Source organism: Hyperolius riggenbachi, chromosome 4, assembly GCF_040937935.1.
Source record: "Hyperolius riggenbachi isolate aHypRig1 chromosome 4, aHypRig1.pri, whole genome shotgun sequence".
Taxonomy (NCBI): Eukaryota; Metazoa; Chordata; class Amphibia; order Anura; family Hyperoliidae; genus Hyperolius; species Hyperolius riggenbachi.
In genome coordinates, this window is record NC_090649.1 from 172,211,688 (window position 1) to 172,230,944 (window position 19,257).

General features: G+C 42.8%; 1 protein-coding gene across 1 annotated transcript in view; it reads left to right on the forward strand.

The window, feature by feature from the left end:
- The window catches only part of SERPINI1 (serpin family I member 1), a 135,377-nt gene that overhangs the window by 106,549 nt on the left and 9,571 nt on the right, over positions 1-19,257 (forward strand). The window contains exon 6 of the mRNA XM_068279288.1: positions 918-1,015. Within this exon, the coding sequence (XP_068135389.1) occupies positions 918-1,015 (98 nt within the window). The remainder of the gene's footprint in view (positions 1-917; positions 1,016-19,257) is intronic.

Genomic DNA, 19,257 nt, shown 5'->3' on the forward strand with positions numbered 1-19,257 from the left:
ATTACACTCTGTCACAATTTCGCCGCTCCTCGCCGCATTAAAAGTGGTTAAAAACAGTTTTAAAAAGTTTGTTTATAAACAAACAAAATGGCCACCAAAACAGGAAGTAGGTTGATGTACAGTATGTCCACACATAGAAAATACATCCATACACAAGCAGGCTGTATACAGCCTTCCTTTTGAATCTCAAGAGATCATTTGTGTGTTTCTTTCCCCCTGCATCTCTCATGCACTGACGTTTCAGGCTGCTCTTTTCTTCCTGCAAACAGCTTTGCCCTTGTCTGTAATTCCTCACTATGTGAAAGCCCAGCCAGCTCAGAGGACGATTTATCCAGCTTGTAAAATATAAGAGAGAAGAGAGAAGCTGCTCTAATCTAAATAACACACAGGCAGTGTGCATAGAGAGGCCTGGAAGGGGGAGTTCATAGCAGAACCACAACACTGAAGAACTTGGCAGCCTTCCAGACACAGGCTGACAAGTCTGACAAGAGAGAGATAAGTTGATTACATATTATTACAGAGACTGTGATAGTACAAAGTGCTGCAGTTAGCCAGAACACATTAGAATAGCTTTTGGAACTTGTAGGATGATAAAAAACAGGATGCAATTTTTGTTACGGAGTCTCTTTAAAATAATTTTACTCGGTTCGGGTTCACTTTAAGAAGTAGTAATGCAGTAGTATGTTACCTTAGTGAAAATCAAGGGGCTGTGTGGTCAGTCATGGTTGGCAGTTTCAGGTCGCCACTTGAATATAATACAGCGATGAAAATGCTGATCCCTAGGGAAGAGATCTGATCTTTGCTGTCAATGGGGTTTGATTCATGTAGCCATTTTTCTGACTTGAGTTCCATTTCCTATGACAAGACCAGACATTTTATTAGAACGTTGCCTTAATCTCTGATAACTTGCTTTACAGGTTCAAAGTGGAAGAGTCGGTAGATCTGAAGGAAGTGCTGACAAGACTTGGCATTGTAGAGATATTCGGAAGACAAGCTGATCTGTCTGCAATATCCGGTATGGTACTCCACTGCGGTATTTTTAACTCCTGTTTTCCACCTCTCTCTCAGTCCTGTCACTGGACTTTATTGCTTGTGTTTATCTTTATTATTTATTATATGACACAACACATTAATAATGTATGGAGTAATATGCGCCCTGGCCTTCTGCATGTTTCCAATTAGACTGAATGAAAATGCCGCCCGTTCAATTATTTATTTTCCGCATTTGCAAGTAAAACAGAATGTACCATGCAAGAATAACCGTTTTAATTAGTCTGGGCTCCATCATAATTGTTGAGGAGTGTTTCACTTCATTGCATGAAGCCAAGCACTCTGAACTGCTGTGTGGGTATTCATTCTATCTGCTAGAGAAATGTTATATAGAATACATTTGGCTATCTGGCAATGTAAACACTGACCTCCATGCATACATCTATTGGGAATCTGCAAAAATGTTTTCTTCCTTTTCATGAAAGTAGTTATGTATAGTCCTCATGTAATAATCATGCTCAAAATACAAATAAAATACCAAACGCCCACCCTTTCAGAATTAATGATCCGTTCTGCCATAGTAAGCAAATACCCCGAATTGCTGTGAAACAGAACTTCTATTACATAAACATTATGGATGTGTCCTAATGGTCTGCAAAGACTACATATTCATAAGTAGCATTAGGTTTAAAAACCATGCATATTTTTGCATTAAACAAAATCACTGCGGTTTCTAACCATTTAAAGCAAACAAATGTTTCATGTAGACGGATAACCACTGAACTTCATCATCTAGCTGTAAAAATATAGTAAAGAGAAATGTTAAAAATGTTAGATAGAAAACTGGTAAGCGGGGTAAGAGCGCTAATCCTGCAGCAGGTAAGAGGTTAACACTTTCCTTGCATCCCTAGAGTCCTGATTCCCACCAAGGGCATTAAAGGACAGTGCGTGAGCAGTGTGTGTATGTTCTCCTTGTGGTTGTATGAGTTGCCCCAAAGCATTCTGGTTTTCTCCAACACTAAAAAACAAAACAGGTTGGTTATTTGGCTTCCTCAAAATTAATCAGGTAATTTTGGCATCATTGGTTTCAGTGCCAGGAAATTGTTAAACTGTCCTCTTTGACTACACAGCAATGCAGCTATTCTATCAGTAGCAAAGCATTAACCATTCAAGTTTTGAATAAAGACGATTGATTCCATTTTACTATTCATTTGTTCATTACTGGCTAAAACATTAGAATGGAAGATTTGTGATATGGCTATATTTCTTTCCTTTTAAGCAATAGTTGCCTGGCTGTCCTGCTGGTCCCTTGCCTCTAATACCTTTAACCATAGACCCTGAACAAACATATGCAGATCAGGTGTTTCTGACATCAGATCTAATAAGATTACCTGCATGCTTGTTTCTGGTGGTGTTCAGACACTACTGCGGCCAAATAGATCAGCAGCACTGCCAGGCAACTGGTATTGTTTAAAAGGAAATAAATATTGCAACCTCCTTATTCTTCTCACTTCAGATGTCCTTTAAAGGTAAAGGTTAGTTTTATTGCAGTAAGCCTACAGTTTCATAACTTTTCACATTGAAAATTGATTAATGCTCTATATTGCCAATAAAAATGTATTTACTGAGGTATTCCATACTTGTGAACACAGCAGAAGAACATATTTGATCCATCAAACAAGGCTTGAATTTATTAAGAATTGTCTATTAGGTAGAAAGAGTTTGTGAACACCCTCACTTTAGTGTCCCTTTAAGCTGGGCGTACTTTATTATTATTTAGTATTTATATAGCGCCAACATCTTCCACAGCGCTGTACAGAGTATTCTTTCTGTAGTGGTATAAGCGCGCCTCATAATCGACACAAAAACATGAAAAATAATAAAATGAAAATTCCTATTGCTTGGATCGCTGCAAAATGGGGGGTATCACCACCCAATAACAGTATTAAATTAGAGCTAATGCAGCGCTCACAATGTTCACATCATCAAATATAATTAGTCCATAAACGTCCTGTATAAGGTTCCATATAAAGTTCCGACACTCTCTAATCACAGAAAATAATGGTATAGTATACTCTCACCAGATTTGTTGGCTGATTGAATTATAGATCAGAAATACATGCTCACTCAAAAGATGTGCCAGTAACGGTCTTGCTTCACACTATATGAGACTCAGAAACAGAGAAATGGGAAACAACATAGCGTGATCCAGATAAAACGTTTTTTTGTTTTGTTTTTTCGAAGTGCTAAAAAAGGGATAGGAACTTGGACACTGCCTTGGGGGATAAGAATCCATGGCAAAAAAAATGGTGAAGAGCAGGCCTTTATCATGTGGTTCAGAGGGCCACACAAAAAAGCATTAATCCTATAAGTAGCATGCTTAGTTTGTGCCTGACTATTTATATGGTGTGACAGAAGGATGTGTTTCTCAGGGACAGTTTAATTTGGTGGGCCCAGCTAACAAGAATAATTATTTTTAGTCTCAATCAGCAGCAAGAGGTGTTGTCAGTGATTCATGCTTGGTTTATTTTTATCAATAGGAAGTGGTCCATGGTGCCAAAAGCAGATTCACTTCTACACAACAACATTGCCTGTTGTGTTTAATGAGACACTGATGCGAAAAAAAATAAATTATGATATGATTTGTATGTGTAGTACAGCTAAGAAATAAAACATTAGAAGCAGAGACATACGTCTAATATTGTTTCCAGTACAGGAAGAGTTGAAGGGGCACTATGGCGGAACATTTTAAAATTTAAAATATGTGCAAACAGACAAATAAGAAGTTTTTTCCAGAGTACAATGAGCCATAAGTTACTTTTCTCCTATGTTGCTGTCACTTACAGTAGGTAGTAGAAATCTGACAGAGGCGACAGGTTTTGGACTAGTCCATCTCTTCATAGGGGTTCTCAGCAAGGCTTTTATTCTTTATAAAGATATTCCCTAAAAAGGATTCAAACAATGATGCTGGCCAGCTTCCCTGCTTGCTACACAGTTTTTTTGGCAGTTGGACAGAGCAACTGCCATTCACAAAGTGCTTTTGAAAATAAATAAATACCTGAGAATACCCCATGAAGAGACAGAGTAGTCCCAAACATGTCACTTCTGTCAGATTTCTACTACCTACTGCAAGTGACAGCAACATAGGAGAAAAGTAATTTATGGCTCTTTTTACTCTGGAAAAAAGTACTTATTTGTATATGTTTGCACATATATTAAATTTTACAATTTATTGCCATAGTGCCCCTTTAAGAAACTCCATTTGTTACCTATGCAAAAGAGCTATTGAGCTCCATGACGTTCAAAGTCCCAGAGAGCTTTGTCTTCTGAAGCTTATTATCTCAAGTGTCTGTCACGATTGTTGTTTTTTTTCTCTGCAGAGAACAGTTCAAAAGCTTGCTCTGTAAAATCATTTAGAATGCTGAGTAGTGTGTAAACTGCAAATATTAGAGAATGATGCAATGTTATACAAAAAACTATATAACTGAAAATAAAAATATGAGAATATTTTTTTGCTACTAATGTTCTAGTAATTATCCGTACTACACATACAATTCATTATATCCTATTTTTTTTCTTCAGTGTCTCATTAATGTTCCATATAAACGTGTCCACAAACGAAAGCATGTTGCTTTCTCTCTGTGAAGGTGGCAGGAATGTTTGTATTTTCCCCCTGTATCCACAACCAGAAAAGGTGGGACGGTAGTATTGTTCCTCCAATTCCCTGCAGTAGAGTTACACAAGTCCTCATCACTGTTGATGATAACCTTATCCTCAATCTCAGCCCACTCATAAACAAAAGGATTTGTGTTTTTTGGGAAGAGAATGATAAATTCCAATAGGCCACTGCTAGTGACTCACAGTGATCACAGGGTTAGGAGCAGGGGTCGAGTGGTGCGTGGACGCGGGTGAACGGCGTCCACTTACTATTTCCCTGGGGTGGACGCCGTTCACCCTGCCATGTTCGGAGGGGAGCAGCGCAGTGGAAAGAGAGCTGTGAGCAGCGGTGGAGAAGGGGGGCCATTTCCCCCCCCCCTCCCCTCACCTTAGGTGCTCTCTTTTCCTCGCTCTCCCCTCCTGAAGTAAAGTGCAGGCAGCCGGCAGCGGGCGGGACTTACCTCTCCTCGTTCCGGCGTCGGATCTGCGTGCAGCTGCTCTGGTCTGTATCGGCACGCAGATCCGGAGATCCGACGACGAGGAGAGGTAAGTCCCGCCCGCTGCCGGCTGCGCGCACATTACTTCAGGAGGGGAGAGCGAGGAAAGGAGAGCACCCTAAGGTGCTGCTCACAGCTCTCCTTCCACAGCACTGCTCCCCTCCTGCTGGGGGACACCTATTCTGGGCACATATACCCCTGGCTACATATGGGCACATATACCCCTGGCTACATATGGGCACATATACCCCTGCCTACATATACTAGGCACATATACCCCTGCCTACATATACTGAGCACATATACCCCTGGCTACATATGGGCACATATACCACTGGCTACATATGGGCACATATACCCCTGGCTACATATGGGCACATATACCCCTGGCTACATATGGGCACATATACCCCTGGCTACATATGGGCACATATACCCCTGCCTACATATACTGGGCATATATACCCCTGGCTACATATACTGGGCATATATACCCCTGGCTACATATACTGGGCACATATACCCCTGGCTGCATATACTGGGCATATATACCCCTGGCTACATATACTGGGCATATATACCCCTGGCTACATATACTGGGCATATATACCCCTGGCTACATATACTGGGCATATATACCCCTGGCTACATATACTGGGCATATATACCCCTGGCTACATATACTGGGCATATATACCCCTGGCTACATATACTGGGCATATATACCCCTGGCTACATATACTGGGCATATATACCCCTGGCTACATATACTGGGCATATATACCCCCTGACTACATATACTGGGCATATATACCCCTGGCTACATATACTGGGCACATATACCCCCCTGACTACATAGAGTGGGCACGTATACCCCTGGCTACATATACTGGGCACGTATACCCCTGGCTACATATACTGGGCACGTATACCCCTGGATACATATACTGGGCACGTATACCCCTGGCTACATATACTAGGGATATATACCCCTGGCTACATATACTAGGCACATATACCTCTGGCTACATATACTGGGGACTACTATACTCATGGCTACTTATACTGGGGACACCTATAGACCTGGCTACCTATGCTGGGGGTACCTATTTTGGGGGAACTGCTGTCAGATTATCTGCTGTTATGTATTTTGGGGAACAGCTGCCAGATTATGTGTATGTTAGAGGAACAGCTGCTGCCAGATTACGTGTATTTTGGGGAACAGCTGCCAGATTATGTGTATGTTAGGGGAACGACTGCTGCCAGATTATGCGTATTTTGGGGAACTGCTGCCAGATTGTGTATGTTTGGGGGACCACTGCTGCCAGATTATATGTATTTTGGGTGTTACGTGTATTTTGGGTGATCCGCTGCCAGGTTTCGCGTATTTTGGGGAACTGCTTCCAAATTATGTGTATGTTGGGGGAACTGCTGCTGCCACACTGTCTATTTTGGGGGAACCACTTCCATATTTTCTGTATTTTGGAGGAACTTCTACCAGATTATGTGTCTTTTTGGTGAAATGCTGTCAGATTACATCTATTTTGGGGGGATACACTACGGCAGAGCTCAAACTTCCCTGGCAGACCTTTTACATCACTGCTAAGGTCATGTATATTTGGCCCCACCCATGACCACGCCCACATTATGCTTGACCACGCCCACTTTTTGGCGCGCCGCGCTTTTGGCGCAGAGGTTTTCCGGGTGACTCCACTCACTTCTTTTTCCAGGACTAGACCCCTGGTTAGGAGCCGATGAAATCAGCTCCTAATCGTCTCACAGAGCTCTGCTGTCATACTGCAGCGGCAGGAGCATTCTGCACGGTAAATGAAATCTACGCCCTGGCAGAGATGACCGGAACCTAACAGGGCATAAATTTCAATTAACTCGGCCCGGAAACGGTCAAAGAAAAAAAATTGCCTGGAACACATTCAGTAACTTTAGAGTAAGGCTCCAAAACAACCAGCAAACAAAAGTAGTTTCTTAAATGTATTAAATGGCTGTGAATACCGGAAGGCAACACAAAAATATGCAGTTAGCCCTATCTCTCTCTCTTCTCAGTCATCCCAGCTCTCCCTACACTACTTAAAACACATGTATACAATGCCTGCAGGGAGGTGGCCTGTTATACTGAGGGAGCTGGCACATATTAAAGCCCTGTTTTGGCCATTTTAGGCTCCCTGCACACTGCAAATCTGTTTTCTGATTCCGATTTTCAATTCCGATTTTCCCTGAATACATTCAACAGAAAAACGGATCAAAAAAGATTAAAAATCGTAATCGGAGGTAAAAAAAACGATTAAAAAGCGGAATCGGAAATGCATGCAGTGTGCAAGAGGCCTAATCCTGCTAATCTTTGTTGAATGTTCTGGCTGGATTACTATGGTTAATAAAGTTCCCCTGGCCAAGCTTACTCACGGTATTGACCAAATGGTAAACTGCAGATGTTAAGTTCCTCTCTTTATGTTAAGGGTTTACCCCATTATTCTGTTGAGCAATAAATGGTATAGCCGACCCTCTAAACACCCACTAATTACCCATCAATCACCCCCTATCACCACCTGTCACTTTTACCTATCAGATCAGACCCTAATCTGCCCCTTGCGGGCACCCAATCACCCGCCCACACGCTCAGATTGCCCTCTGACCCCCCCTTATCAATACACCAGTGCATTAATTACATCTGTTCTTCCCTGTAATAACCCACTGATCACCTGTCAATCACCTGCCAATCACCCATCACCCATCAATCACCCCCTGTCACCCCCTGTCACTGACACCCATCAATCAGCCCCTAACCTGCCCCTTGCGGGCAATCTGATCACCCACCCACACCATTAGATCGCCCGCAAACACGCCGTCAGATTACCTCCCAAATGTATTGTTTACATCTGTTATCTTCTCTAAACACCCACTAATTACCCATCAATCACCCATCAATCACCCCCTATCACCACCTGTCACTGTTACCTATCAGATCAGACCCTAATCTGCCCCTTGCGGGCACCCAATCACCCGCCCACACGCTCAGATTGCCCTCAGACCCCCCCCCCCCCTTATCAATTCGCCAGTGCATTAATTACATCTGTCCTTCCCTGTAATAACCCACTGATCACCTGTCAATCACCTGCCAATCACCTATCACCCATCAATCACCCCCTGTCACTGCCACCCATCAATCACCCCCTGTCACTGCCACCCATCAATCAGCCCCTAACCTGCTCCTTGCGGGCAAACTGATCAACCACCCACACCAATAGATCGCCCGCAGATCCGACATCAGATCACCACCCAAGCGCAGTGTTTCCATCTATTCTCTCCTCTAAACACCCACTAATTACCCATCAATCACCCATCAATCACCCCCTATCACCACCTGTCACTGTTACCCATCAGATCAGACCCTAATCTGCCCCTTGCGGGCACCCAATCACCCGCCTACTTGCTCAGATTGCCCTCAGACCCCCCCTTATCAATTCGCCAGTGCAATATTTACATCTGTTCTCCCCTGTAATAACCCACTGATTACCTGTCAATCACCTATCAATCACCCATCAATCACCCCCTGTCACTGCCACCCATCAATCACCCCCTGTCACTGCCACCCATCAATCACCCGCTGTCACTGCCACCCATCAATCAGCCCCTAACCTGCCCCTTGCGGGCAATCTGATCACCCACCCACACCAATAGATCACCCGCAGATCCGACGTCCGATCACCTCCCAAGTGCAGTGTTTACATCTGTTCTCTACCCGAAACACCCACTAATTACCCATCAATCACCCCCTGTCACTGCTACCTATCAGATTAGACCCCTATCTGCCCCTAGGGCACTCAATCACCCGCCCACACCCTCAGAATGCCCTCAGACCCCAGCCCTGATCACCTCGCCAGTGCATTGCTTGCATCTATTCCCCCCTCTAATCACACCTTGAGACACCCATCAATCACCTAGCACTCCTATCCATCAGATCAGGCCCAATACAACCTGTCATCTAAAAGGCCACCCTGATTATGACCGGTTCCACAAAATTCGCCCCCTCATAGACCACCTGTCATCAAAATTTGCAGATGCGTATACCCCTGAACAGTCATTTTGAGACATTTGGTTTCCAGACTACTCACGGTTTTGGGCCCGTAAAATGCCAGGGCGGTATAGGAACCCCACAAGTGACCCCATTTTAGAAAAAAAGACACCCCAAGGTATTCTGCTAGGTGTATGACGAGTTCATAGAAGATTTTATTTTTTGTCAAAAGTTAGCGGAAATTGATTTTGATTGGTTTTTTTTCACAAAGTGTCATTTTTCACTAACTTGTGACAAAAAATAAAATCATCTATGAACTCGCCATACACCTAACGGAATACCTTGGGATGTCTTCTTTCTAAAATGGGGTCACTTGTGGGGTTCCTATACTGCCCTGGCATTTTAGGGGCCCTAAACCGCGAGGAGTAGTCTAGAAAACAAATGCCTTAAAATGACCTGTGAATAGGACGTTGGGCCCCTTAGCGCACCTAGGCTGCAAAAAAGTGTCACACATGTGGTACCGCCGTACTCAGGAAAAGTAGTATAATGTGTTTTGGGGTGTATTTTTACACATACCCATGCTGGGTGGGAGAAATTTCTATGTAAATGGACAATTGTGTGTAAAAAAAAATCAAACAATTGTCATTTACAGAGATATTTTTCCCACTTAGCATGGATATGTGTAAAAATACACCCCAAAACGCATTATACTACTTCTCCTGAGTACGGCGGTACCACATGTGTGGCACTTTTTTACACCCTAAGTACGCTAAGGGGCCCAAAGTCCAATGAGTACCTTTAGGATTTCACAGGTCATTTTGCGACATTTGGTTTCAAGACTACTCCTCACGGTTTAGGGCCCCTAAAATGCCAGGGCAGTATAGGAACCCCACAAATGACCCCATTCTAGAAAGAAGACACCCAAAGGTATTCCGTACGGAGTATGGTGAGTTCATAGAAGATTTTATTTTTTGTCACAAGTTAGCGGAAAATGACACTTTGTGAAAAAAAACAATTAAAATCAATTTCCGCTAACTTGTGACAAAAAAATAAAAACTTCTATGAACTCACCATATTCCTAACGGAATACCTTGGGGTGTCTTCTTTCTAAAATGGGGTCATTAGTGGGGTTCCTATACTGCCCTGGCATATTAGGGGCCCTAAACCGTGAGGAGTAGTCTTGAAACAAAAATGACCTGTGAAATCCTAAAGGTACTCATTGGACTTTGGGCCCCTTAGTGCAATTAGGGTGCAAAAAAGTGCCACACATGTGGTATCGCCGTACTCGGGAGAAGTAGTATAATGTGTTTTGGGGTGTATTTTTACACATACCCATGCTGGGTGGGAGAAATACCTCTGTAAATGACAATCTTTTGATTTTTTTACACACAATTGTCCATTTACAGAGGTATTTCTCCCACCCAGCATGGGTATGTGTAAAAATACACCCCAAACCACATTGTACTACTTCTCCCGAGTACGGCGATACCACATGTGTGGCACTTTTTTGCACCCTAACTGCGCTAAAGGGTCCAAAGTCCAATGAGTACCTTTAGGATTTCACAGGTCATTTTGAGAAATTTCGTTTCAAGACTACTCCTCACGGTTTAGGGCCCCTAAAATGCCAGGACAGTATAGGAACCCCACAAATGACCCCATTTTAGAAAGAAGACACCCCAAGGTATTCCGTTAGTAGTATAGTGAGTTCATAGAAGATTTTATTTTTTGTCACAAGTTAGCGGAAATTGATTTTAATTGTGTTTTTTCACAAAGTGTCATTTTCCGCTAACTTGTGACAAAAAATAAAATCTTCTATGAACTCACCATACTCCTAACGGAATACCTTGGGGTGTCTTCTTTCTAAAATGGGGTCATTTGTGGGGTTCCTATACTGCCCTGGCATTTTAGGGGCCCTAAACCGTGAGGAGTAGTCTTGAAACGAAATTTCTCAAAATGACCTGTGAAATCCTAAAGGTACTCATTGGACTTTGGGCCCTTTAGTGCAGTTAGGGTGCAAAAAAGTGCCACACACATGGTATCGCCGTACTCAGGAGAAGTAGTATAATGTGTTTTGGGGTGTATTTTTACACATACCCATGCTGAGTGGGAGAAAGATCTCTGTAAATGGACAATTGTGTGTAAAAAAAAATTAAAAAATTGTCATTTACAGAGATATTTCTCCCACCCAGCATGGGTATGTGTAAAAATACACCCCAAAACACATTATACTACTTCTCCTGAGTATGGCAATACCACATGTGTGGCACTTTTTTGCAGCCTAACTGCGCTAAGGGGTCCAAAGTCCAATGAGCACCTTTAGGCTTTACAGGGGTGCTTACAATTTAGCACCCCCCAAAATGTCAGGACAGTAAACACACCCCACAAATGACCCATTTTGGAAAGTAGACCCTTCAAGGTATTCAGAGAGGCGCATGTTGAGTCCGTGGCAGATTTCATTCTTTTTTTGTCGCAAGTTAGAAGAAATGGAAACTTTTTTTTTTTTGTCACAAAGTGTCATTTTCCGCTTACTTGTGACAAAAAATAATATCTTCTATGAACTCATTATGCCTCTCAGTGAATACTTTGGGATGTCTTCTTTCCAAAATGGGGTCATTTGGGGGGTATTTATACTATCCTGGAATTCTAGCCCCTCATGAAACATGACAGGGGGTCAGAAAAGTCATAGATGCTTGAAAATGGGAAAATTCACTTTTTTGCACCATAGTTTGTAAACGCTATAACTTTTACCCAAACCAATAAATATACACTGAATGGGTTTTTTTTTATCCAAAACATGTTTGTCCACATTTTTCGCGCTGCATGTATACAGAAATTTTACTTTATTTGAAAAATGTCAGCACAGAAAGTAAAAAAAATCAATTTTTTGCAAAAATTCATGTCTTTTTTGATGAATATAATAAAAAGTAAAAATCGCAGGAGCAATCAAATAGCACCAAAAGAAAGCTTTATTAGTGACAAGAAAAGGAGCCAAAATTCATTTAGGTGGTAGGTTGTATGAGCGAGCAATAAACCGTGAAAGCTGCAGTGGTCTGAATGGAAAAAAAGTGGCCGGTCCTTAAGGGGTAGAAAGCCCTAGGTCCTCAAGTGGTTAAGCTCAGCAGGAACCCTCCCCCCTCACCTGGGTCCCCGATGTGCACTCCCCCTCCAGCTTAAGCTCAGCAGCCCCCCCCCCCTCACCTGGGTCCCCCATGTGCGCTCCCCTTCCTGCTTAAGCACAGTAACAGCCGCCACTATTAGTAAGAGGCAGCGGGCAGGGATGACTCACCTCTTCCGTGTTCCATCGTGCGTTCCATTGTCGTCACTTTCTGCAATGCCGCACACTGTATTGGTGTAATTTGGCTTTTTAAAACCGAAGGAAATCTGCAATAATTCAGCTATAAGTGAACATTTGTGGCTACGCACAATGCACTGCTACTAAATATGCAAATTACCCCTTTTCCCCCTTGGTAAGCCAAGCAAGCATATAGCTTTAAATTTTACACAGTCATATCAAACCCACATGTAGACAGCCTGTTTCAGACTTTTGGTCCTCATCAGTACATGGCAAGGATTGATACGGCTGTATGAGATAGGGCTTGGACCAGTACAACAGAGTAACCAAGCAGCTCAGGGTGACCCAAACCACTCGGAATGTATAGGTGGATAAAAGGGACCAAAAAGACCTCCTACAAAAAAAAGCAAAGCTTGGTGTAATTTGCCTTCCTAAAACAGAAGGAAATATGCAATAATTCAGCTATAAGTGAACATTTGTGGCTACCCACAATGCACTGCTACTAAATATGCAAATTACCCCTTTTCCCCCTTGGTAAGCCAAGCAAGCATCCAGCGCCGCTGGTGTATAGCAAGCATATAGCTTTTACACAGTCATATCAAACCCACATGTAGACAGCCTGTTTCAGACTTTTGGTCCTCATCAGTACATGGCAGGGATTGATACGGATGTATGAGATAGGGCTTGGACCAGTACAACAGAGTAACCAAGCAGCTCAGGGTGACCCAAACCACTCCAAATGTATAGGGGGATAAAAGGGACCAAAAAGACCTCCTACTAAAAAAAGCAAAGCTGGGTGTAATTTTGCTTCATAAAACAGAAGGAAATCTACAATAATTCAGCTATAAGTGAACATTTGTGGTTACCCAGAATGCACTGCTTCTAAATATGCAGATAAATCCTTTTCACCCTTGGGAAGTCAAGCAAGCCTATAGCTTTAAGTTTTACACAGTCATATCAAACCCACATGTGACAGCCCATTTCAGACATTTGGTCCTCATCAGTACATAGCAGGGATCAATAAGGCTGTATGAGATAGGGCTTGGACCAGTACAACAGAGTAACCAAGCAGCTCAGGGTGCCCTAAACTACTAGGAATGTATAGGGGGATAAAAAAGACCAAAAAGCCCTCCTACTAAAAAAAGCAAAGCTTGGTGTAATTTTCCTTCTTAAAACAGAAGTAAATCTGCAATAATTCAGCTATAAGTGAACATTTGTGTTTACCCACAATGCACTGCTACTGAATATGCAAATATGCAAATTATCCCTCTTTGCCCTTGGTTTGATATGACACTACTTCTTCTTCTTGCTTGGACCAGCCCCTTCTTCTTGCTTGGACCGGCCCAGGGGGCAGGGCGCTACTTCTTCTTCTTGCTTGAAGGTTGAGGCACTTACTCTATTTTATATATATATATATATATATATATATATATATATATATATATATATATATATATATATATATATATATATATATATATATATAGATGATCTTTTTTGTACCTATTTAAGTAGTTAACAAAAACAATGTAACAGAGGTGCCTGCCAACAAGTATAAAATAAATGTAAAAAAAATAATTAAAAGAGGAGGTAGTGGTGGACTTACCTGTCCAATGATGACCCGAACAGTCAATTGTAGTAAATACTTTCAATTGTTACTTTTTAAAAAAAATGACCTTTCACGGAGCACAGCCTGATTTTTTTCGCAAAAAAAGGAGCCATATTAAAATACACACCGAGTATCCTGACAACTCTAAAATTCATTCTGCATATAAAGATGCAAATATAAATAAAAACATTAAATACACCACATGTGAATAAAATACTGTAATAGCTCATATAACTGTATATCATGTGTATATATATATATATATATATATATATATATATATATATATATATATATATATATATATATATAATTACAGAGGTGCTGCAGCACACAACAGGAAAACAGTGACAGGGGCTCTTGGTTACGCTTTAACGCGTTTAAGCTCACCAACTGCGCCAAAGTGTCCCCAATCTGGTGAGTCCTACTCTAACCATACAATGCTACTTTTTATCAGCAGTCTAGTGGGAACTAATCCAAAAACCCAAAAGTCAACTAGATGGAAAAAGAGGAAATTAAAAACACCTCACCTTTCACTAGCTACCAAACGAACTCTCTGAGCATGTGCAAAGCACTCATTTATATACTTAACAATACTTATATATAATATTGTATCATACATCTAATACCAGCTACCTGTGGTACCACACCGTGCTGCTCATTCTAGACTATAAAATATCTGATTGTGTTATAAAATATCGACTTTTCAAAAGTGTCAGTTAGGTGTCACTATGTAACCATTATGAGTATGCATTATAAATACAGTAAAATCTCCCCTAAAAAACAAACCTCTGTGAGTCTGCGCACATGTGCAGGCATGTAGGCACGCTACCGATTGTGTGCAGTTAGGCTACTTGCACACTAAGACGTTGCGTTAGGTGCTACGTTAAGGTCGCATAACGTGCACCTAACGCAAGGCCTGATGCTCTTCGATGTGGACGTCAGAGTGAGCCGCCTTGTGTAGCTCACTCTGGTGTCCGTGATGCGTACTCTTCGACGCACGCGGCATCACGTGGTCCCGCCGGCCAATTGCCGCACAGAGCGGCCGCACCAGGAAGTAAACACTGCACGTCACAACGTGCAGTGAATATTAATTAGCCATGTGCCTGGCCGCTCTCCGCTCCTCCCCAACATGACTGCGCATGTGCAAACAGTCTAACGCATCTTAAGCCGCTGTAACGCCGTAGCATGCTGCACTTTCGAAAGAACGTGCAGCGTTACATGTAACGCAACGTGGGCAGTGTGAACAGCCCACTTGTGTTACATTGCTGTGCGTTGGGGGAGCATTACAGGCTGCAGTAACGTGCGCCTGTAACGTCCCTGTGTGTAAGCAGCCTAAGGGTTCTCTTCCATTTGCAGCATTTTGTGATGCCATTATGATCGCTATTGGATCGCACAACGCTACGTACTCACTAAGGTAATGGAAACTGCCCTTAGAGGTTTCTATTAGTGTGATGCGTTTAAAATGCAATTTTGCTCTATCAAATCATTGTGCCTGCTTTTTTTTCGTGTGCTTGAGCTTCTATACAAAGTATAGGAGAGCAGGAAATCACATAGCAATCAGCTGTTATGCTATTTTTTTAATGATTGCAATTTGGTAATATAATTTATCTTCCATCCTGTTTTTGTATTTTCTGTCCAAAATCGCAAACGCACTGCAATCGCGACATTCACAGATCGGACGAAAATTGTGGCGGAATCGCTATAGTGGAAAATGGGAGAAACTTAATCGTATTGCATCACGATTGCAATAACTTTTCGCAGTGAAAAACAGCTCTTAATCTTTTTTTTTTTTATTATTATTATTTTGAAGAAAGTAGGCAGACTCTGGTCTCCTTGCTGATTTTGTTTTTTATTGCATAAAATGAACAATAAAAAGAACAGTTTCAAGAGGTCTGTACACAATGTTGCTTACACTAAATAAAAGCAGGTAATGTCTTCAGTAGTGAAATTAGTTTTCTCAGAGGCAGAACACTGTTGATGATAATCGGTCCCTTATTATATGCAGCAATATGAAACATTCTCTGTAGAAATATAGTGGTACTGTAAGCTAATTCCTCTGATGTTAAATTAAGGCCTGTTAATTGGCCAAGCCCTGTGTAACAATAGTGTGGCATGTCCCTTTTTAATATGCAGGGCACTTGTGAATAAATATGAGGATACTTTGAAACTTTATAGAGGTAGAGCATATTACAGTTGCTGTATTATATGAGGTGGAGGCAAATTATATTAGTGCTGCTGTATGCTGTAGCAGAATACTCTCTCAAGCCAAGTTTGTTGCTGATGCTGTAGAATGACAAATGAGTAATGGCCCATACTCACGAGGGACTTTTGTCGCCTCAACACGCGGCGCGCGCGTGTTGCGGAGACAGGTCGCCCGTGAGTATGGGCCTTCGCACGCGCGCGCACCCCGAACTGTCGCCCGCCGCTCTTGTCGCCATGCGATTGAAAGTTTCAATCGCATGGCAACAGTCGCCGCCGCACCTCCGCCGCAACTGTCGCTAGTCCGCGTGAGTACGCGGACTAGCGACAGCAACCTCCATAGAGGTGAATGAAGCTTCCGGCGGGGGGAGGAGGAACGTCGGCGACAGCTTCCGTCTCGCCGCTGGTCCCTCTTCCGCGTGTGTACGCGGAGGGACCTGGAGAGAAGCTGTCGCCGGCCTGTCGCTAGCACGCTCACGTGTGCTGGCGACAGGCCACTTCTGCAGCCCGTGAGTACGGGCCATTAGACACCAGTGTCGTAACTACAATTCATGGGAACCACCAATGAAACTTGATGGGGCCAAGAAATGTTCACAGCCCTTCCCTTGCCTCTTCTTGGTGCCCTTCACGGCCTGGAGGCCCATCTCACAAGGGTCATAAAACAAGTGTGGCCATCATGATGTTCACATGAGCTCTGTAATAACAGCACAGGAGAGTTAGGCGCAGCCGGCGCCACCATAGACCGCAATAGGAATTACGGCTATAGCGGAGCAAAGTGGGTAACTTCGGCGCCGTCAGAGGATGGAGCTGAAGTTACTTTTAAAACACTGTAATTCGTCCGCCTAGCAATAGCTGGAAGCCGACTTGCATCATTTCCCACCATCCACGTGGACCTGGAGGGGGAATAGTAATTAACACCACCGGTACTTGTGCAGGAGCAAGGTAAGCCATATAGTGGCTATATCCTGCACCCAGGTCTCCTGGCGGCGATTTCATATGTATGAGCTTCACACCCATAACAAGTGTAGCCACAAAAACACCTGACCTGAAGTACAGTCCCCTGTATCAGAGGAGGGGAAGGTTAGTAGTTGGGGGGCCCCCCACAGCTCTGCCCCCCCATCCCCCCCCCCCTGTGACTGCAGGTGCTGCTCCTCTCTAGCTGTGCCCCTGTAAGGCACTTATCAAAGGAAGTTTTGATGAGAGTGTTGCCTTAGTGACGCCACTTACAATCTCGCCTCCTTTTCTGACACAAACTTGCTGTCTCTGGAATAGGAGGTGTTCATGGACATGAGGACTGCGATACAACCACAGTAATACCATGGAAATGCTGGAGGTATGGGGAATAGACTCAAATATTAGGGTTGTATTCCAATCCCCATGGAGTGTATTCCTCATATTTCCCATAACTAAGGTTTTACTGTGGCTCTCCTGCAGTTTAGCACTGTTCTCATCGTCCTGCACATGTCTATTCTAAATCTCCTCAAGTTGCCACCTCAGCTGCCTCTTGTAATTTGCCTCCTGTTTTTGTAGACTTTTCTGCATAGCAACTGTCAATTAATTGTTTTTTGTTTAAAGAGAAACTCCAGTGAAAATAATGTAATAAAAAAGTGCTTCATTTTTACAATAATTATGTATAAATGATTTAGTCAGTGTTTGCCCATTATAAAATATTTAAAATCCCTGATTCACATTGTGACATTTATCACATGGTGACATTTTTACTGTTGGCAGGTGATGTAGCTGCTGCTTTTTTTTTTTTTTTTTTTTTTTGGCAGTTGGAAAGAGCTGTAAACAGCTATTTCCCACAATGCAACAAGGTTTACAGACAGGAAACTGCCAGAAGTACCACGGTACTCAGAGCTTCTTGTGGGAGGGGTTTCACCACAATATCAGTCATAGCCCCTGATGGTCTGTTTGTGAAAAGGAATAGATTTCTCATGTAAAAGGGGGTATCAGCTACTGATTGGGATAAAGTTCAATTCTTCATCGGAGTTTCTCTTTAAAGGACTCCTAAACTGAGAAGGATAGAGAGGCTTGCCGTATTAATTTAACAAACAACAAACAAACACAGAACATTTATATTGCGCTTTGCTCCTGGCGGACTCAAAGCGCCAGAGCTGCAGCCACTAGGACGCGCTCTATAGGCAGTAGCAGTGTTAGGGAGACTTGCCCAAGGTCTCCTACTGAATAGGTGCTGGCTTACTGAACAGGCAGAGCCGAGATTCGAACCCAGGTCTCCTGTGTCAGAGGCAGAGCCCTTAACCATTACACTATCCAGCCACTACTTTACTCGCATACAAGACCAGTGGCTTGGCTGTCCTGCTGATCCTCTGCCTCTAAGGCCTCTGTCACAGTAGGACGTTGCGTTTTGATGCAACGTTAAAGTCGCAACACAAATTTGCAACGCAATGCCCTGTTAAAGTCACAACGCAACTTAATGCCCCTGTATGGTCGCATACAGTAGAGCATACAGGCAAAGAAAAGTATGTTTCTAAGTCATTACTGAGCATGTGCAAACAGTCCAATGCAGCGAATAACGTGTATAACGCACTGCATGCTGTTCTTTCACTTAACGTGCAGCCTTAGACACCAACGCAACGTGTGCACTGTGAATGGGGCATTGATTTTTAATTGCAGTGAGTTATTCTGTGTTTAATGTTGTTTTAGCGTGCGACTTTAACGTTGCACTGTGAAAGAGGCCTTATACTATTAACCGTAGAACCGGAACAAGCCGGCAGATCAGATTTTTCTGACTGGATCAACTGCATGCTTGTTTCAGTTGTGTAAGCCGGACACAACTTATGTCCGAGAGATCAGCAGGATAGCCAGGAAATTGGTATTGTTTAAAAGGAAATGAATATGGCATCCTCCTTTGTCCTCTCAGTTCAGGTATCCTTTTAAAAAAAAAACTTCTGTGCACACGGCAGCTACCTACTTGGATTTTTCCTTTGCGGATCAGGAAGCCACTGCTGAGGTTTGCTGT